The sequence below is a fragment of the Rhinopithecus bieti genome, unplaced genomic scaffold, assembly GCF_001698545.2.
Source record: "Rhinopithecus bieti isolate Rb0 unplaced genomic scaffold, ASM169854v2 scaffold_6380, whole genome shotgun sequence".
Classification (NCBI taxonomy): Eukaryota; Metazoa; Chordata; class Mammalia; order Primates; family Cercopithecidae; genus Rhinopithecus; species Rhinopithecus bieti.
Window position 1 is genome coordinate 2,366,165 of NW_016806642.1, and position 20,150 is coordinate 2,386,314.

The 20,150-nt window shown below is 34.8% G+C and overlaps 1 protein-coding gene across 15 annotated transcripts in view; it reads right to left on the bottom strand.

Moving 5' to 3' along the window:
• MIER1 (MIER1 transcriptional regulator) overlaps positions 1-20,150 on the bottom strand; it is a 68,274-nt gene continuing 48,124 nt past the window's right edge. For 10 of the 15 annotated variants that reach the window (XM_017877161.1, XM_017877172.1, XM_017877167.1 and 7 more), the window contains 6 exons: positions 17,710-17,861; positions 16,959-17,040; positions 15,738-15,832; positions 11,725-11,852; positions 6,708-6,847; positions 1-4,039 (listed from right to left, as the gene is read on the bottom strand). In XM_017877161.1, the coding sequence (XP_017732650.1) occupies positions 3,711-4,039; positions 6,708-6,847; positions 11,725-11,852; positions 15,738-15,832; positions 16,959-17,040; positions 17,710-17,861 (926 nt within the window). In that variant the 3' untranslated portion in view covers positions 1-3,710. The remainder of the gene's footprint in view (positions 4,040-6,707; positions 6,848-11,724; positions 11,853-15,737; positions 15,833-16,958; positions 17,041-17,709; positions 17,862-20,150) is intronic. The other 5 variants (XM_017877160.1, XM_017877165.1, XM_017877159.1 and 2 more) reach the window with 3 other exon arrangements.

Below are 20,150 nucleotides of genomic sequence, written 5' to 3' on the forward strand. Positions count from 1 at the left end.
CAAGCAAAATGACATTTTAAGTACCTTATATTCTATAATTCTTTATACAAACTAGTATAAAGCCAAACTGAAATTAAAAATCATATTCAGAAAAGGAAAAACACGTCCGTATAGTTGTCAAAAGATCACAATACTAAGGGTACATAACGAGTTTATGGAAAACTATTAGAAAAGAAAGAGTTTAATCAGATATGCAGATACATGAGAACAGTCTATAAGTGGGTGGATGGATGCGTGGAAAACCCTTTAAGATTTTGCAAAGGATGAACTTGATATTAAAGAAGGGAGTTAATTTTTATGGTAAAAGTTTTATCAGTAGAATTATGTGATACAGAAAAGTCATTTTGAGAGAAAGTCATTTTAGAATAAAAGGTTAAAATTTGGAAATTCGTCCTCTTCTGTGTTACATGGTTTTCCACACTGGCATTTTTCATGAATATGGATTATAGTTGGGAAAACCTTTTATCTCTGATTTGGTAGTTACACACCCCTAGGGTCATCAGCACACGTGTAAATATTGCCTATGGAAATTCACCAGCCCTCAGTTACTCCAAGTGCCCAGTCCTAATTGTCCATTGATAGCAAAGCAAATATTGTGACAAAACAAGTTTTATTTTGCAAAACATAATGTGATACGAACTCCACTACAAAATAAGGGAACAAGCTATTTTTAAATTATATAATCCAGCAGAAGAGAAACAGTGAATGGAGGTCTAGGGACTGAAAGGATCTCTTGTGGCAAAGGGAAAGAAGACAAAAATACATCACCCAAGATGAGGTAAAGGGGACCAAGAACCACTGAAAAAGTAGTGCAATATGTCCAGGAATAAAAGAAACAGACTGTATATATATATATTTGCATTGTTAATAACATGCATCATTCAAACAATCTCTTAATAAAAACTTAGTGAATTAATCTAATGAAAATATTCACACAATATTATGTAGGCAAGTATGTTTAAAAAAATATTTTAATAAGCATATTCAGAATGGCAGACGGGATGGGAGAAGGGAATTATTTTACAGTGCAAAATTACTATGCATAAATTTAACATCTAATTTGAAATTTTAAATGCCTATTTAAATATTCAAATACATTTTAAAGCTCAACAAACTTGTGTTGAACTGAATTGCCGATCCTGAACTCTATTTAAAAATACATCATGAAACAGAAAATACCCATTCCAAATGAAAATGATAGTGCTTTGTTGGGGGTGGGAATGAGGCGGGGAGACTAAATCACTATTAACAGACTTCTTTTCCCAATGCAATTTGTCAAAAGTTCAAAAGTTCTGAAATGTACTAAATCTTAAGCAAATTAAATTCATGATATTACTAAAAATTTTTAAATAGTGCAATGACTTATCAAGTTATAGTGGCTGCATTAAGAACAAATTATTGTGTGAAATACCTGTATTAACACAAAATACAATTAAATATTTCCTTACAAAAAGCTGAGCATTACGCATTATAATAGTGGAATGTCTCATTAGGTATATTTTTAAAAGATTAAGAAAAGCAACATTTCCTAAAATGTATACATGTGCCATATTTGCCAACATGCCTGAGAATTTACTTAAAACGTTTCTGTAGTAAGTTTGCAAGAACTTCACAAATCTGCAAATAAAATGCATCTTTTTAAAAAGGTGAAAATGGCATCTCCAACACTGCAACAATTCAAAAGCACAGCATCACTAATCTTTAAAACATTTTATATACCATCTTTGACAAAGAGCTAGGATACTTTGGATTCATTTAATAAAAAATTATTTAGAAAACAGATTGTGACCATCTGCTTGCTAAAGCTACTGCCATTCTGGATAAATTAAAGTTTTAAGTAAAACAAAACAAAAACAACAAAAAACTCACACTTCTCAACACTTCCACCCAAAATTTTGATTTACTTAGATATGTATGTAACAACAGTGAATGTACATTAATATGAAGTCAAGTGTTGCAAAGTGGCTTTTAACACTGTTTGGGGGAAAAAAAGTTGTTCACATTGGTGAAGGGAAGCAGTCTCAACATATGTTAACAGTAATACTTCATGGGGGTAAGGCCTAAACGATAATTTCTCAGTGCAAACCTTCACTCAATTGCATCAGACAGTTGAGCCATTAAAAACAAGACCACAAAAGCTTTATTTTAAAAAGGCATTGGCTCTTGAACTGATGGCTGAAAAGTGAACTGGAAGAAGCATTTGGAGTATGCCTGTGTGAGAAAAACAAGAATTAATAATATTTTATAAAAGTTTGGATATAGGTTGGTCTATCAGCTATATAAAACTACATTTTTTAACAAGAATTTAGCACTAAAAATAAAATGGCACTCTTACAAGGCTATGCAGACGGATAATCCTATTTGTAATCACACAGAGCAATGATTATTGTGTATCTTATTTTCACTTTGGAAAAGCATTGTCAAATCTGAAAAACTGGATTGTAACTAGAAAGTCTGAAAAGTTTTCAAACTTCACTTTCTCTTCATAAAATCAATACTGCCTGCCCACAGTTGTTCCTTGTGTGCCAATATCTAAGTATCACTTGACCCCTCCTCTGTTTATTTAATGCAGAAATGGGAGATTTTATGATGCATATAAAAATAACAGGATTCTGGTCAGCATGATATATTTAAGCACTTAAGCTGACATTAAACTTTTGTCTTGCTTCAAAAATAATTTTGAAAATTATAGCAAATGCAAAACAAACTGCAATGTAAGCATCATGCTTAATTTCAGAATTCTCAAATTACTTGCCCTTAAGTAGAAATCTGAAAAAAAAAACAAAAAAACAAAAAAACAAATTTTTATAATCTTTTATGAATGCTTTTACCACCTGGATAAGAAATATGACTTAATTACTACACAAACACTTAAAATTCATTAGAAAACCTTAGCAAAATAAAATGAAAGCTGACAGACTCAGAATAACAATTCCTCTCATAAAAGTTTACCAACTGTACAAGTTAAGAAAATTATACAAGCTTTTGTATTAAGAAAGGACAGCTCAGTCAAGACATATGTACTGTAAAAATCTTTCAAAGGCTACAAAGAATCTGGAAAAATACAGAATGTATTTCTTCAGCCCAGATAAGAATATGGAAAGACATCATTGATGTCAACAATTTTACATATACAAACCTGACCTGGTTTATTTTTAAACTTCTATATATAAAAAAATCATGCTAGCATAATTTTCAGGATTCATAAGGGTTTCCTTAATAAAGATACTCAAATTGTTTGGTGAGAAAAAATGTCTGTTTTAAAGACATTTCAAGAAACTCAAGAGAAACTGGTATTAATTGGACTTGAGTTTTTTCCCATTCCTCCATCAAACTAAGAAAAAATTACGTTGTAGTGAAATTTTATGATTAATGCATCAAATGAGAAGGTACAGATATCTTTAGTTCATTCAGATTTACCAAAATTAGTAAATTTGAATGAACTAAAGATATTCAAATGAGAAGGTAGAGATATATCTTTAGTTCATTCAAATTTACTAATTTTTAAAATACCCTTAAAAGAGTCTGACAGCTTTAAAGTAAAAAAATCTGCAAAAGGCAGAATTATGAAACCTCATTTCCTAAAGTTAAGACTCAATTCAAATTTTCAAATTGCTTCAAGGAAATCAACTTTTTAAGGTACCCCATCAACCCTGAAAATTTTAGTCACACCAGAATTTACTCCAAAGAAAGTAAAATAGGTCTAAAATTTAGTCATCTGTGTTTTCAAGTTCTTCCAATTTCCCATGTGAGATTGCTTCTTGGAAAAATTCAGAAGAACCTGGACTTTCTTTTCCATTGCTGTTTACCCTTCGCCTTTTGGCAGGTCTCTCACTTTTTTCATCACAATCATTTTCATTTCTTGCAGTCATATGAGCAAGTTTTGGGTCAGTGGTAAGGTTATCTGTTTCATAACCATTAGTATCCATATCTGCATGAAGTGGTTTCTTATTTCCACCTGTTGGTCCATTAATGTGTAACCCTTCAACTTTTACTTCCTCTTTGTTTAATATTTCACCTGGTCCATTAGATGACACTCCTAAGTTGAAAGAAATATAAATGAAACCACAATTAGAAAAAAGTTAAATTTGCAAACTATTATAAAACAGCTTATTGTAAAGTTGTTATTGTTATCAAGGAAGCAAGGTATCAAATCTATGTGTACATAGTCTAAATTCTTGCTCTATTACTTATTAGCTATGTGGCCTTAGGCAAATTATTTACTCTTTCTGTACCTCCATTTCATTACATATATACAATAAATATCATAATAGATATTCCTCACAGGGTTGTTGTGAAAATTAAGTAAGTTAATAAATGTAAAGAACTAAGACCAGAATTTGGCATACGTTAAAAGCATATCAGGTATATTTGACAGCAAATAAGCACTGGATCCAGCAGTCTAAATAAGCTGAATTAATGGAAAATGCAATAAATAACTCAGATTTAACAAAAGGTTTTCAACATTCTAAACCCACGTAAAAGCAAAATGAATGCTTTCTCTTATAAAAGCTTGAGAAACTGCCATCTAAAGGCAAGATGTCATGGCTTTTTTATTCTTAATGTAAATCTATGGGAACTGTTTTAATCACACATGGCTGGGTGCAGTGGCTCACGCCTGTATTCCCAGCACTTTAGGGAGACCAAGGTGGGTGGATCACAAGGTCAGGAGTTCGAGACCAGCCTGGCCAACAGGGTGAAAACTTGTCTCTACTAAAAGTACAAAAATTAGCCAGGTGTGGTGGCGTGCACCTGTAGGCCCAGCTACTTGGGAGGCTGAGGCAGAAGAATGGCTTGAACCCGGGAGGCAGAGGTTGCACTGAGCTGAGATTGTGCCACTGCACTCCAGCCTGAGCGACAAAATGAGACTCTGTTTTGAAAAGAAAAAAAAAGATCACACACTATTTACCTTAAGTAGACCTAAATAATCTGTCATAATGTTAAAAAACTAATGCTGCACTATCCAAGCATATACTTGAAAGTGCTGAATTATTTACTTAAGTAAAATACAAATTACTTAAAAAGTAAATACAAAGTCTTCTATAATAGGTGAGAAAAGTAAAAGCAAAATTATTCTAATAAAAGAAAACAAAAGTTTATTTTAGAGTTGACTGTAAAATGGAATGCAAATGTTGGTGATAAGTAAAATACAGGATGCATCACTGAATTACAATTTAATTGCTTGAAAAATATTTGGCATAAAGGATGAGCCTCAAATACTGTATTTTGATTAAAGAAAATATTCTATTTTGACCAACTCAAAAATGCACTCAAATCATGAATGCACATGGGGATTATGCATCATAATATACTGAGGAGAACAATTCTGTAGGAACAAGTCCAAAAAGCTAGCTGAGACTGTGATTAGGTCAAAAATAACTGTAAGATTTCAAAGTACTAATTAAAGCCCCATATAAAAAAGTAATATAATATTGGGATGAAAAGTTCCTTCCTTTCTTTGAAAAAGCTGGCAGTCTTGACTGTACATAATGTGAGTGGTTTTTGAGCTACAAGTAATTTATAAGTAACTTATGAACACTTTCCTAGCCTAACAGCATGTTCTCATCAAATAGATTTTTAAAAAGGAAAAGAAAATGATTTATTTGGTGTTAATATGTTAAGAACAAACAGGAAAAGCAGTAGTAGTGCCAACTGTCTGCCTCCCTGAGCCTATACCGTTAGTCCCAAGGTCAGAGTCTCAGCATCTTACTCTGCTTCAGAATGGATGTGACAGACATTAGACATTAAGTCAATAAACCTTGGATCAGGACATAGTTACTGGGCCCTAAATTCTGTTTGTATGGTTTATTCTTAGAAGTAGTGAGGGAACAGAGAGGGGTTATGAAATGAACTAAGCATATACACTCCAGCAGTACCAATGTGAGACCAAAGGTCAGAAGAGGATCAAGGCTTTCACAGTGTTTCTCTTCCAGTTTCGGTCAGGAAGAAGTCAGCTCTTCACTGGTACTCTCCTATCACTAGTTTCCTCAGAGGAAACTTTCTTCTTGGAACTCTTTTATTTAACAAGACTTTCTTCTTGGAACTCTTTTATTTAACAAGACCATTTAATCAAAGAAGAAATCAAAATAATTCTCTGGCTCTTACTATTGATCAGCACAGCTCTGGTCCACTGTATATTTTAAATGGAAACACTATCTGAACCTCAAACAATTAGTATGCTTTTTTCTTCTCTTTTTCTTGGAGAGAAAAACAAATATTTCTGTAGAATATTAATGTACAGGTTGATACTGACTATATCTTTTCTCATTCTTCAAGGTTATTATGCTATCAAAGAGAACTTAAATATTCAAAACAGTGCACTTGTTACCTTACGTCAAGGTATTTCACAATTATCTGCAGATCTCATGTGAAACTGCAGGGTTTTGACCTAAGAGTTAACATAAATACTTGTATCTAGGCATCAACCCAACTATATAGACAGGAAAAGAGATGCTACTGAAAAAGAACACATTTCTTACAAGAAATAGTCACTGTTGGTAGTATGCTTTATTAAAATTACTTTTTAGTGATGTCCAATCACTTTGTATTGTTAGTATATATGTATGCTGATGTTACATGTTTCATGTGTTATTATTTTTTACTTTCTGCTCTGGAAGTTTAATAGAAACCCAAACTGAACTTCCCAAGTCACTGAAAGAAAGTGTCTCTTATTATGAAGAAAGAGAAATGTTTCTCTGGTTGCTTACCATTTTGATTAGTAGTGCTTACAGTGCCATCTTCTTTCTCAGACTGGCTGTTACTACTATTTGATGCAGTTGGGGGAGGGGACGGTGCTCGACTAGATGCAGCGCTTTCACTTTCATCTAGAAGACGATCCATGTAATCCCTTAAAATTAATAAAACATTTTATATTAAAAGCTGAAAATTAAAATTAGTTGAGGTTAAATTTAGAAGGCTTTATTAACAAATATATCCTAATATTCACTTAACATTCATTCCAGTGCTTTATCTATCACACCAGGATCTGAATATTTAAATGAAAAGCTCCTTTTGGTTACACGTTTATAGGAAAAATGCATAAAGGCTTTAAAGTAACAAATTTGAGAGACCCATAAGAAATTTTGAAGCTTGTAAAGTTGTAGGCAAGTGGCCCAACTAGAACTAGAAGATCTCTTAACTGAAGTGATAGGGGTGATGTCTAGCAAGAGTACGAAAGAATTTCGGTACAAATACAGATTGAATTTTAAAGCTCCTAAAGGCAACACCTAAAAGACAGATTTGAGCCTTTTAAAAGGACTGATTACCTCCTAAAACCTTCCTGGATATTTTTGGTATTATATTTCTGCCAGATCTGAGCTATAAGATGCTAACTAAATTCCTGGGATTATCTGCTGGTTTTATCCTGTCACTTTCTCATTGTATGTGAGCTCACTTCTTCTCTAAGTCATTCCTGCACTACATAACTGTGGTTAAGTGACACAGGTGAGAAGATCTGGGATACAGCCTTTTCTCTCTCAGGTTTAGTGTATTACCTATAAAATGTAGATAAATCATACCTCTCCTATCTAACACATATGGTGATTGTATTATGTATGTACATAAAAATGTTTCATAATCCAAAAAGTGCTACTAAACCACTAGAATAAAAGTCAGCAAACTATAATATTTATTCTCTACCTCTTAAAGTATGCTGATACTAGATACTGCACTAGAATTCCCCAAGGACAGGGATTTTTAGTCTATTTTGTTTATACCTGCACCACTGTTACCTAAGGTGTGCAAGGCACAGAACAGAAAGATCAATAAAATTTTAATTGTTACTTATCCTAAAATTCCTTCAGCGTAAGTATGATAGAAATATTAAGACAAATCTCTTAGAATTTTGTGAGCAGAGTAAATAAGAAGCAAACAGTGGAAGCTCTGAGGAATTTCCTTAAAGTGTGTGTTAACAGTCTATAGTATGCTATTAATTATACTTATCTCAACCTATATGGTCATCACTGTCTCCTAGGTTATAGGGATTTAACAAATATAGGATTGTGATACCTGACTTCAAGAAACTTCTAATAGTCTGATTAGACTGATTAGACTTCTAATAAAACTAATACATACTTACAAATTACATTGTATGCCTTATTTTCCTCATCTATAAATGAAGGGAATTCAATTAGATGGTCTTGAAGACCTATAAATCTATATAGAATTAAATTATATGGTCTTGAAGACCTCTTGAGCTTTATGCTAATCATCATAATTATAGAAAAATTACATAAGAAATTTGAAGCACACAGACATAAGTGTGATGAGTCCCAAAAGGACTTCAGGTGCTAAGGCTAACAGAAGATGCATGATGAGGAATTGCTAGAAATAAAAATGTTATGGTGGGAATGGATAATATGAAGGAAGTTAAAAGCCAAAGCAAGGCCTGGCATGGTGGCTCACACCTGTCATCCCAGCACTTTGGGAGGCCGAGGTGGGCGGATCACCTGAGGTTGGGAGTTTGAGACCAGCCTGACCAACATGGAGAAACCCCATCTCTACTAAAAATACAAAATTAGCTGGGTGTGGTGGCGCATGCCCATAATCCCAGCTACTTGGGAGGCAGAGGCAGTAGAATCGCTTCAACCCAGGAGGTAGAAGTTGCAGTGGGCCGAGATCATGCCACTGCAGTCCAGCAGCCTGGGCAACAGGGTGAGACTCCATCTTAAAAAAAAAAAAAAAAAAGGCCAAAGCAAAGGAAATAAGAGTTGATATCAAAATTATTTTTAATTTCTGGATACAGTCCATAATTCTGTGGAAGGATAGTAATTATTATTATCAATATTTCCTAAAGATTAACAGCATCCAGAATGTTCAGGAAAGGGCAGAATGAGACAAACCATCCAGAAAGCTGAAGCAGCATTCGGGTAACCAAAGTTACGCTGAGTTAATTTTAGTTTGTGGAAAATTACTTGGAAAGCTGAATATTTTACAATGAAATCTCCAATAGGGCTCCCAATTCTTCCAGGTAGTAAATAGGGACAATGTGTAGCAGAATCTTTCAAAGGCTGTTTGTAGGCAGAAAAAGGGAAAATGTGTTTCATTCTGGTGAACAAATGGAAGGTCAACAATTTAATGAAAAAATGAACAAATGACTTTCAGGATAATGTGCTCTGAATTATGGATTTTGACCTAAAAAGGAGGATGAGAAAATTCACTCAGATTTCTCTCTGAACACATTAGCTTAATGTTTTAGGAAGTCACTTAAAGTGCTGCTATTAACAGGAAGAGATGGTTCTGGAAGCAAATCAGAAAAATTTATCCCTATCTGGAAAGAAATGTACTATTTGGTCACTGCTTCTTATAGAAGACATAACACAGCTAAAAGGGAAGAGTCTCAATACAAAAGTATGATTCTTTCAGTTAAATAAACTTTATAAAAAAAAAACCCAGTGGGGCTACAACTGAAGCCTACAAAACCATGGTATTCCTGCCTAAGGGAAAAACACATTAGTTCACTTCATACCATTATACCAGGTGACCACTATTAAGATATTGTTTACTTTTAACTGTGGCCACTCTACCTACAGAATATTTAACCTTAAGAGTCATCAAAGTTACAGATAAAAGTATCTTCAAAAAGTTTTCAGAAGCTACAGGGAGATCATTAGAGAAATTAGAACATTTGGTGGCACATCCCTACCTAACCCGTTAAGCTTGATATCACAGAGGACCAACTAAACCAGCCCACACTTTGGTGATGCTTTCTGAAAAAGAAAACTGGATGAACCATGGCTCTGACCCAGCATGGCCGTTCTTATGTGGTTACTGCTGATGATTACAGACTGACTGTAGCTCATGTGTGAACATTACTTCTGAAATGGTTGAAAAAAATAAAAGATGTTACTATTGCTTTTCCCTATATAACAGCTTGAAAACCATGACTATTTTAAGATATATCTGCAGACTAGATAGCTAGCTATATCTAATTCTACATTATTATGCTTGAATACTACTAATAAAAAAAATTAACTATAAATTTAATATTAAGCAATGAGATAAAATTTGGAATACTGCTATTTATGAAATTCCACTTTAGCAATCACCAGCTTTGAATAATGGGGGATGACGTACACAGTCCATTGTCCCGTGATTTCCAAGGGTGAATCATACCCATTTATTCCCTTTCAGATTATTTTACTGTGGGCTTTAGAGCATTTGACCTTCTAAGGAAGTGACCAGCAGAGATACCTACAAATGAACTTGACAAAGAAACAGTGCAATCTAGGACTGTGAAGAGCAAGATGAAATAAGCATACAAGCACATCTTTCTTTTCTTTTCTTTTTTTTTTTGGAGACGGAGTTTTGTTCTGTTGCCCAGGCTGGAGTGCAGTGGCGTGATCTCGGCTCACTGCAACCTCCGTCTCCTGGGTTCAAGCAATTCTTCTGCCTCAGTCTCCCGAGTAGCTCAGACTACAGGCGTGCACCACGTCCGGCTAATTTCTGTATTTTCAGTAGAGACGGGGTTTCACCATGTTTGTCAAGCTAGTCTCGAACTCATGACCTTATGATCCACCCGCCTTGGCCTCCCAAAGTGCTGGGATTACCGCAGTGAGCCACTGCACCCAGCCCAAGCACATCTTTTAAAGGTAATTATTTGGTCAGCTTTAAGAACATCTTTACTGGAGAACCTTGAATAAGTCACAGCTTTGCATTACTTTTTAATTCTGTAAACATTAGGGAATAATTAAGGACAGTACTGTAAAGTTAATTCCACCATAACAATCACCATTTTAAAGCAATTCATGAGAGAAGGGGTTCAATACTCTTTCTATTTAAGTAACAAATTGCCAGTGGTAGTGGAATGTTTCACTCCAAAGCTAGACTGAATGAGGTGGAAGACAATAAATTCTCTTAACATGGGAATAAATTAGGCATATCAGACATTTCACATAAAGAATGGATATAACAACCCATATCTGTCACTGGGACTAAGCTAGAGTTGCATTACTAATTCTCAAATATTACTTGTTAGAGGAAAATTTCAGGAAAGCTAGGAAAAGGAAAGTCACCATATACATGTTTTTTTCCTCTATAAAAAACTGTATGCCAGGTGCAGTGGCTCACGCCTGTAATCCCAGCACTTTAGGAGGCCAAGACAGGTGCATCATTTGAGGTCAGGACTTCAAGACAGCCTGGTCGACACAGTGAAACCCCGTCTCTAATAAAAATTCAAAAATTAGCCAGGCATCATGGCGGGCACCTGTAATCCCAGCTACTCGGGAGGCTGAGGCAGGAGAACCGCCTGAAGCCAACAGACGGAGGCTGCAGGGAGCTGAGATTGCACCACTGCATTCCAACCTGGGCAACAGATCAAGACTATGTCTCAAAAAAAAAAAAAAAGATTAAAACTGTATGTGCTTGTACTGAATGGAAGTGAATTTAAGAAAAACATGGTTTCACAGCTGTTCTGATCCATTTCTTCTCAACAGTGTATTAAAAATATACATTCTAAATCTTGCTTTAATGATATGCTTGTCTCATAATATGAACTGTAGTTTACAATATTTCATAAGACACTGAAAAGTCTAAATGCCTTATTTATGAAGATATAATAGATGGTAAAGTTTAATGTATATTATAAAAGCAAGATTGTATCGCTTCTCGGCCTTCTGGTTAAGATCAAGTATATAAAAGCAAGATTATCAAAATCATAACTCAAGAAAAATCTAGAAAAGCTTAGCAAAAATGTATATATAGCTCTTAAGGAAAAAATTAACTCACGTTACACCAGGATGAAGATTATATTTCTTTTTTCCAAATCGTGTTTGCTGAGCAAAGAAATCATAACGTTCAGATTTTTTCCACATGTAATAGAATGCTACACATTCACCAACTGACCTTGTTCGGACCTATAAGAAACAATTGCTTGTTTTTAAGAATCTCCTTTTTAACAAAGTTACCTCATGATAAACATCTGAAGTTTGAAAATAAATTTGGCTAGTTCTTAACTGATATATAATCCTCTATATAAAATACAACTCTGTAGCTATGTTGAAAGCTATTCTTTCTAAACGTCTATTAAGAGAACTAATATATTGGCAACGTCTTCAGATACATAGCACTGTGCTTTTTAAAAGGCTACTACCATCATCCTAATTTACTAGAAAAATATACTCCTGTATTAAAAATGTGTGGAAGTTGGCCGGGCGTGGTGGCTCACACCTGTAATCCCGGCACTTTGGGAGGTTGAGGGGGGTGGATCACGAGGTCAGGAGTTTAAGACCAGCCTGACCAAGATGGTGAAACCCTGACTCTACTAAAAATACAAAAATTAGCCCGGCGTGGTGGCAGGTGCCTGTAATCCCAGGTACTCGGGAGGCTGAGGCAGGAGAATCACTTGAACCCCGGGGGGCTGGGGGTGGGGACAGAGGTTGCACTGAGCTGAGATCACGCCACTGCACTCCTACCTGGGTGACAGAATGAGACTCTGTCTCAAAAAAAAAAAAAAAAAAAAAAAAGATAGAAGTGGCATTCAGGTTAAAATAAATGTTATAAACAGTTTGCTAATACTTTTACTCACAGAGTACGAGTACCTAGAGAGTGTATCTTTAAATTCCCTTTTGATAAATTCTCTTACTAGTCCCAACAGCAATCCAGACTCAGTTAATTTACTCTCTAGAAAGTCTGGGAAGATGCCACAGTGAGTTAAAAGTACAATAACGCTAATGCTTTGTCTACTAAGTTAACTCTTGTGGCTTACTTTGCTGTACCTATTTGTGCAACTGAATGATTCCCCTCACATAATGTTAAATGCCTACAGAATTCAATGATGCTGACAGAATCCCTTTTTGCTACTTAGCCACCAGGAGAGCTGGTGGTAGGGGTGATGTACATACATAAAATGCTGAGGATTTAGGGCTGATGTATATAAATAAAATACTGATAACTTTTTTCCTTTTTTTTCTTTTCTTTTTTTTTCGGAGACAAGAGTCATGCTCTGTTGCCCAGGCTGGAGTGCAGTGGCACCAAACCAGTAACTGCAGCCTTGTCCTCCCAGGCTCAAGCAAAACCTCCTGCCTCAGCCCCTCAATAACTGGGACCACAGGTGCAAGGCACCACACTCTGGTAATTTTTCTATTTTCTGTAGAGATGGGGTTTTGCCATGTTGCCTAGGCTGTTCTTGAACTCCTGGGTTCAAGCAATCTGCTTGCCTCAACCTCCCAAAGTACTGAAATAACAGGTATGAGCCACTGCACCAGCAATACTAACAATTTAAAAGGAAATCCTGTGTGTGTATGTGTTTTGGATGCAACATACTTCTTCATCCCATAAATTTCTGCTCTTGAAGTAAATATTCTGTAGCACTGATTGCACCTGAAGGACAAGTGTTGATGATACCCTCCCTTACCCAACATATATTTTGCTTTCTTCCCCTATTTGCACTTTACAGCTCTGATCCATACTGCTCTGAGATTGTCCTCTCAAGCTCTTTTTTCGTCTCCTCTAGGATCTTATTTCTAGATAGATTCAAGCTAAGTCAACTGTACTTTACTGAAAGCAAAAAGATAAAGTCATTTTGGGGCATGCAAAGTTAAGATTACGAAAAATCTTCAACAAAAGCCCTCATAATAGAACTTATGATTCAGATCTGAACTTTAATTCCAGATATAAAAACAAACCTGATATTTTCACTAGAGTACTCTTCTCTCTTTTAAAGAATTACTGTCCTCTTTTTGTTCACTAATTTAGTATATTATGTAGAGGTTGGCTGACTTCTACCTTGTAACATTTAAATGCCACTGTCCCAAATATTTATAAGAAATCAAGGTTATACTTTTAATACTTATGTTATTTGGCTCTAAGTTTCAAGCCACCTAGTAATTTCTTAGCTCCTTTAAAAAAATCATATTGGTCAGGGTTGTTGCTGCTGCTTGTTACATCAGCTATCATTCCAGGAGTCCCTTCCTTAGGTAATTCAGCATGGTTTGGTTTAGAATGTTTTAATTCAAGCAGAAGTGCTAAAAAACAACAACAACAACAAATCTCATCCAAAAATGTTGTCCCTTTCAATCATGAAACAATGAACTTTTTTCTTTTTTAATCAAAAACATACATGGCCAGTCACATAATGTACCCTTTTCTTGAATGTTAACTATATTTGAGGTTATCAGATGATATGAACACAACATTAGGGGTATACAATTTTGAAACTACATTGTCTTCTAAGTTATCCTAAATGCTAAAACTAAAAATTTATCTATTAGTGTTATCTGCAGTAAACTGCCAACATTCAACAAAATAGTTAAGAAAGAACTAGTTGGGAGTGGGGCTCTTCACTGCCCAGTTCCTGCTTTAAAAAAAAAAAAAAAAGAACAACAATAAACTAGTTAATGCAGGACAAAATTTAAGAAATGAACCCTCAGGGTTTGTAAATAACTTTTATTAATAACAAAAAATATTAAATATGTGTCAAAAAAATCAACTGGATACAATCCAGTCACACCCAGATGTATAAAAGGAGAGATGTGAGGCCGGGCGCAGTGGCTCACGCCTGTAATCCCAGCACTCTGGGAGGCCGAGACGGGCGGATCACAAGGTCAGGAGATCGAGACCATCCTGGCAGACAAGGTGAAACCCCGTCTCTACTAAAAAATACAAAAAAACTAGCCGGGCGAGGTGGCGGGTGCCTGTAGTCCCAGCTACTCGGGAGGCTGAGGCAGAATGGCGTGAACCCTGGAGGCGGAGCTTGCAGTGAGCCGAGATCGCACCACTGCATAGCCTGGGCGACAGAGCAAGACTCCGTCTCAAAAAAAAAAAAAAAAAAAAAAAAAAAAAAAGAGAGATGTGGTAGAAGACTATTCAGAGCCTCAGATATAAGCCCAGGTACTTTCAACAAGGTCCTGGACAAGCTACGACACAAAACTTAGAAGTTATCTTTAAGGAATTACATAAACCAATACCCTTGTCATTTCTACTAACTAAAAATAATGTGATAATCATAAGCCTAGGAATTTCCTACATTTAATCTCCAAGACTTTAATTCTGCCTGTCCTAATCTGTTGTCCTAATGTGTTACTCATGGAAACAACACATTTTTCTATTCTATATAATTATATAGTTACTATTAAAAATCATACCTAATTTCAGTTATAAGAATTAAGCCCTAAAACAAATCTGTAAGTAATTATAAAGTTATTTGGAGTATAAATTACATGACTGATATTATCAACATGAAATGATAAATGATTATGTTAAATAAAATCCTCAAATTATAAGAATATAAAGCTGATTTATTGACACAGAAGCTTCTAGAAAATTAAATTAAATGTTGACTAAAACTAAGTTAAATATTAAGTATTTGATTTTAGACCACTCAGGATTTAAGCAAATGTAATAAATATTTTAATTGCAAATAATGTCATGTTGAAAGTGCTTTAAAGTTTCCAAATTATTTCAAAGGCCCTCCATAAAATATTTAGTCACAGACTGTGGAAAACAGCTATAGCTATAAAGAATTGCATTGCACATACACACCCCAACTATAAGATGATTAACATGCTTGTAAATGAGTGCAATTCTTAAACACCTGCAATATGATACACTGAAAACAGTCACCAACAGGGAATTATAGGTTAGGAAGTATAGGCAGCTTTACTGTAATTACTCACTAAATACCACAATATTGTCATATTAATGATGAAACCTTTAACACTAGACAACATAGCAAATTAAGACACATGACCATTTGAGTTAACTAAATTTCTTTTTGCAAAAAAGAGATTATCATTACTTACTTTATTAGCCTGAATCAAATGAAAATCCTTTCCATAGGCCTTCAGCCCTTGTTCAAAATTTCTACACTCTTCCTCTGTCCAAACAGATAATTCCTCTGACAAGATGGGAGGAACAAACTGTTAGACAATATTCCCCCAAATATTGCATAAAACAAAACTACAAATGAAAACTTAACTTTCTGGTAAAAATGAGGGAAACATTTTACTCCTGAGCTCTATTACTAATTGTTGCAAAAGATAAAGTGACAACAATTCCTTATTTAATAAGATTTTGAATGATTTGGTCCCTACCTCTCAAGCTTCAACTTGGGCCACTGTCTTCTTAATGCTTCATGATCAAACTATCTTAGCGCCACCTTCCAATTCCTTAAATTTGCCACGTTCTTTCTTACTTCAGACTTTGTACATAGTGTCTCTCCTTTGCCTATAATTATTTCTTGCCTCCACTTCATCCCCTTTCACTGAGATAATTCTTTCCCATCCCAACACAAATATCACTTCATTCTGAATGCTTTCCCTCAAAGCACTACCCTCTCCCCCAGCTAGGTTAAGTCCCATTACTACAGGTTTCAATAGTACCCTCTAATTTTCCTTGAAGAATTCATCAGCTATTTTCCAGTTTCCCTACCTAAGCTCTAAGCACCACAAGGGGAAGGGATTTTGCTTATAGTTACATCCTCAGAACTCAGAAGGCACTCAAATTTTTGTTAAATAAATATCTCTCATTTGTTACTTAAATATATATATATAAGTAATAATCTTAGTGAAGGGGGGTAGGAGCCACATTTAGTATAAAAAAGAAAAATCCAAATTTTAGTCATGGCTTCATTACTGATGAATTATGTTTGCTTTAGCCAAGTTACTTTAGTTCAGAGATCTCAGGCTCATCAATTTTTACCTTTAAGTAAAGGTATTATCTGTCATAGTTCACAGAGCAATTATCAAGATCAAATAAGAAAATATTTATAAATATGCCTTGAATGCATAAGACAGTATAAATTTTACATTTTACTTACATGATCGTATTTTCCCACAAAGAAGGAAGGGACAATCTTAATCCCACTCCCCATAATGACTTGTATAATACTTGGTATTTTGTAAATATTTATCAAACTCAGAAAAATCAGTATTATTAAGTTTAGGCTATTATACCCAGGTAAACTGAAAAGCTTAATTTTAAAATTTCTGCCAAATCATGAAAATAAATAAAACTATACTTACCTCTAGCTGCTTTTACATTAAATCTTAATCTTCTCAGTGCTTCTTCTGTATCAAAATTGCATTTAACCAATTCATATAAAGCCTAGAAAAATAAAAGGCTTGAATATGTGACAAGGACTATAAACAGTTCAATGCTACAAGAGTAAAGGTTTTCAAAATCCAGTGTTCTCATTCTTTTGAGGGCAAATAACTTTACTGAATAGAACTCCAAAGAAAACAAATATGAATTCGATCCTGATAAATTAACTACCTTTAAATATGTACAAAGTAGGATATGTAAAAATTTGGTGGCCATAGTATCCTAGGAACTAAAAATAATTCATTTTATATCAATGAAAATCCCTTCTTCGTGGCTTCTTGAGATTCCTATAATTTTAAACAAATCAGAAAAGAAAAACAATGATTAAAAAGGTAAAAAAGATAGGTTCATGGTAGGCTCTGGTCTTACCATGTACATAACATTATCTGAGGTGAGAATTCCAACTTGATATCCACAGATTCTTAGGGATAGCCAAAGGAATTTTAAAAAGCCTAATGAAAAGTATATACAGGCAAAATAAAACATCAGGTTTTTGTTTCAGTTTTGAGCTTCACACCAATGAAGTCAGTGTGGTAACAAGGGGTATCTTACAGGGATTATAACCTCAGATTCCTTTGATAATGTTGACAGAATAACAACAATGCAAGTGACAGCATTTACATGTATAAATGTGTATGGCAAAGTTCTAACCGTTATTTCTTATTCACATACCTGTTCATTGTCTTTTATGTGAGATCCTTCAGGAATTGCTTCTACACCCTTCTCATCACCTGTTCTTCTAGACGCATCTTTAAGAAATATAATCACTTTATCTTCTGGTAAGTACTCAGGGTCCCACAGGAGCTGATCATCATTTTCATATACTAAATTAGTAAAAGAGAGTGTTAAAAAAAAAAATTTCTAAAAACTGACAGAGTCTGTGTTACAACATATTACTAAATAAACAACTCAGAGCCAAATGTTGAGAACTGAGGTATAGTGTGGTTCTACTGCTTGCCTGACTTCTTTCTTGGGCAACAACTATAGTTTAAGTGAATTAAACAATTTAAACAAAGAGGAGGTACCACTTTATGCCCCCTGCAGATCCAGTCTGACTTTATCTTGAGTTTACCAAATTCCAAGCTCTCTTGGTTTGAATACCATCTCTTGATTTGAATACCAGCTCTACCACTTACTATGTGTATTACCTTGGGCAAATTACTTCCCTTCTGTCTCATCTGTGAAAGGAGGTAACAGTAACTCTACCACATAGTTTTAAGGATTTAAAGTACATTACAATCATTCTGGCACATATTAAAATCCTATAATTGTAACTGTAACTACTGTTTTTGAAAAAATGTCTAGAAGAATGCTCACCAAATGTTAACACTGCTTAATTCCTGGTGGTGGTATTTGAGGTAAATTTTACTTTATATTTTCTGTAATGCTTGAGTGTATAATGTGTATAAATCACTTTCACAAAACAAAAGTCATTACTTTTAAAAGGTATTTTAAAGTTTCATCATAATTTCCATTATAAGAAGATTAAAGCCTAAATCTAATTAAAACTCAAAAAGTAAGGAAAGGAGGATGACCTAAGATCAAATCCTGTGGAATTCTAAATGATAAGAAGAAAACATGGATAAAATTCGAAAGTCACAAATAGAAGAAATACCAAGAATGTAACCTCATAGATGCTAAGGGAAGAGAGTGTTTCAAAGAAAAGCTTCAAAGACTGGTTAAATTCTGTTGAGTGATGAGGATGAGAACTGAAAAGGTTATGCCAGCTTTACTAACAAGAAGGTGAATGCTGTGAGAACTTTCTGTAGAGAGATGGAAGCAGAAGCCACATTGGATAAGATTGAAAATGGAAAGTGAAGAAATAAGACTGTTGAAAAGTTTAGTTATGATAGAGATAGGGGAGTAGCTAGAGAGTAGAGATGAAGAAAGTTTTTATGTTGTTTTGGTTTGTTTTCAAAGATCAGGCAAACGTGTAAATGCCAACAGGAAGGAGCCAGCCTGAGAAACATTTTGACTTTAAGAGCCAAGAATAACAGTGTCAAAGTTTCTTTTATTATGAAAAGAAATTAACAGCTAATTAAGCATATCCTATGTACCAGGCAATGAATTTTTTTTTTAGATAAAGTCTCGCTCTGTTGCCCAGGCTGGAGAGCAGTGGTTCGATCTCGGCTCACTGCAACCTCCACCTCCCAGAGTAGCTGGGACTACAGGCATGTGCCACCACACCCGGCTAATTTTTTGATTTTTTAGTAGAGACAGAGTTTCACATGTTAGCCAGGATGGTTCTCGATCTCCTGACCCCATGATCCGGTTCTCGATCCGACCCCGTCACCCACCCACGTCGGCCTCCCAAAGTGCTGGGATTACTACAGGTGTGAGCCACCGCACCCAGCCGTATTATTTTCACACAAATTATCATGTCCCCTCACCCTCACACACTTCAAAACCTTCTTCTATCTTTCCTTGTTTCCCAAAATACTTTTGTTTAAAGTACAGCTCAAAGGAAAATATTTAGAAAATTTTCCTTAATAAACATCATTCCTTTTCTAATCTGCTGGTACAATCCTAGTTATACCCTAAATTATAAATACAATAAAACTACTATGATAAAATGAATCTGGATATACTGCTATTGATTTCTATTCTCTGCTCAGCCTCTGTTCTCTGCAGACTAAAGTTCTTATATTCTTGGGATCTGTAGGGTAGACAAGGCCATACAAGGAAACCCTAACTCGGAAATAATTCAGCCACCTGTTCACTTAGGCACCAAATGTTTACTAAGTGCCTATGGGGCAAGGATCGACCTACTTACTAGTAAGGCTACAAAGATGAGCAAACAAAAGGTTAAAATACACTGTGGTTAGTATAAATGATAACTTACATCAATTTAGGAAAAAGTTAAGTGTAGCTTAGGAGATTTTGTAACCAAAACAGACACAAGTCCAAAGGAGCATGCCTGGAATGTTGTTATAACTAACAAATCATGTTTATTTAACTGTTTGAATTAGGAGTGCTAACCAATGAAGAATATATAATCTGCATGGAGAATAATAAAAAAAATCAGATGGCAGAGAGAAAAAATTTGTCAGTGTCTCTCCAAGATACTAGGTAAGGAAGTTTCCATTATCAATGAAAAGGAGAATCCTGATCCA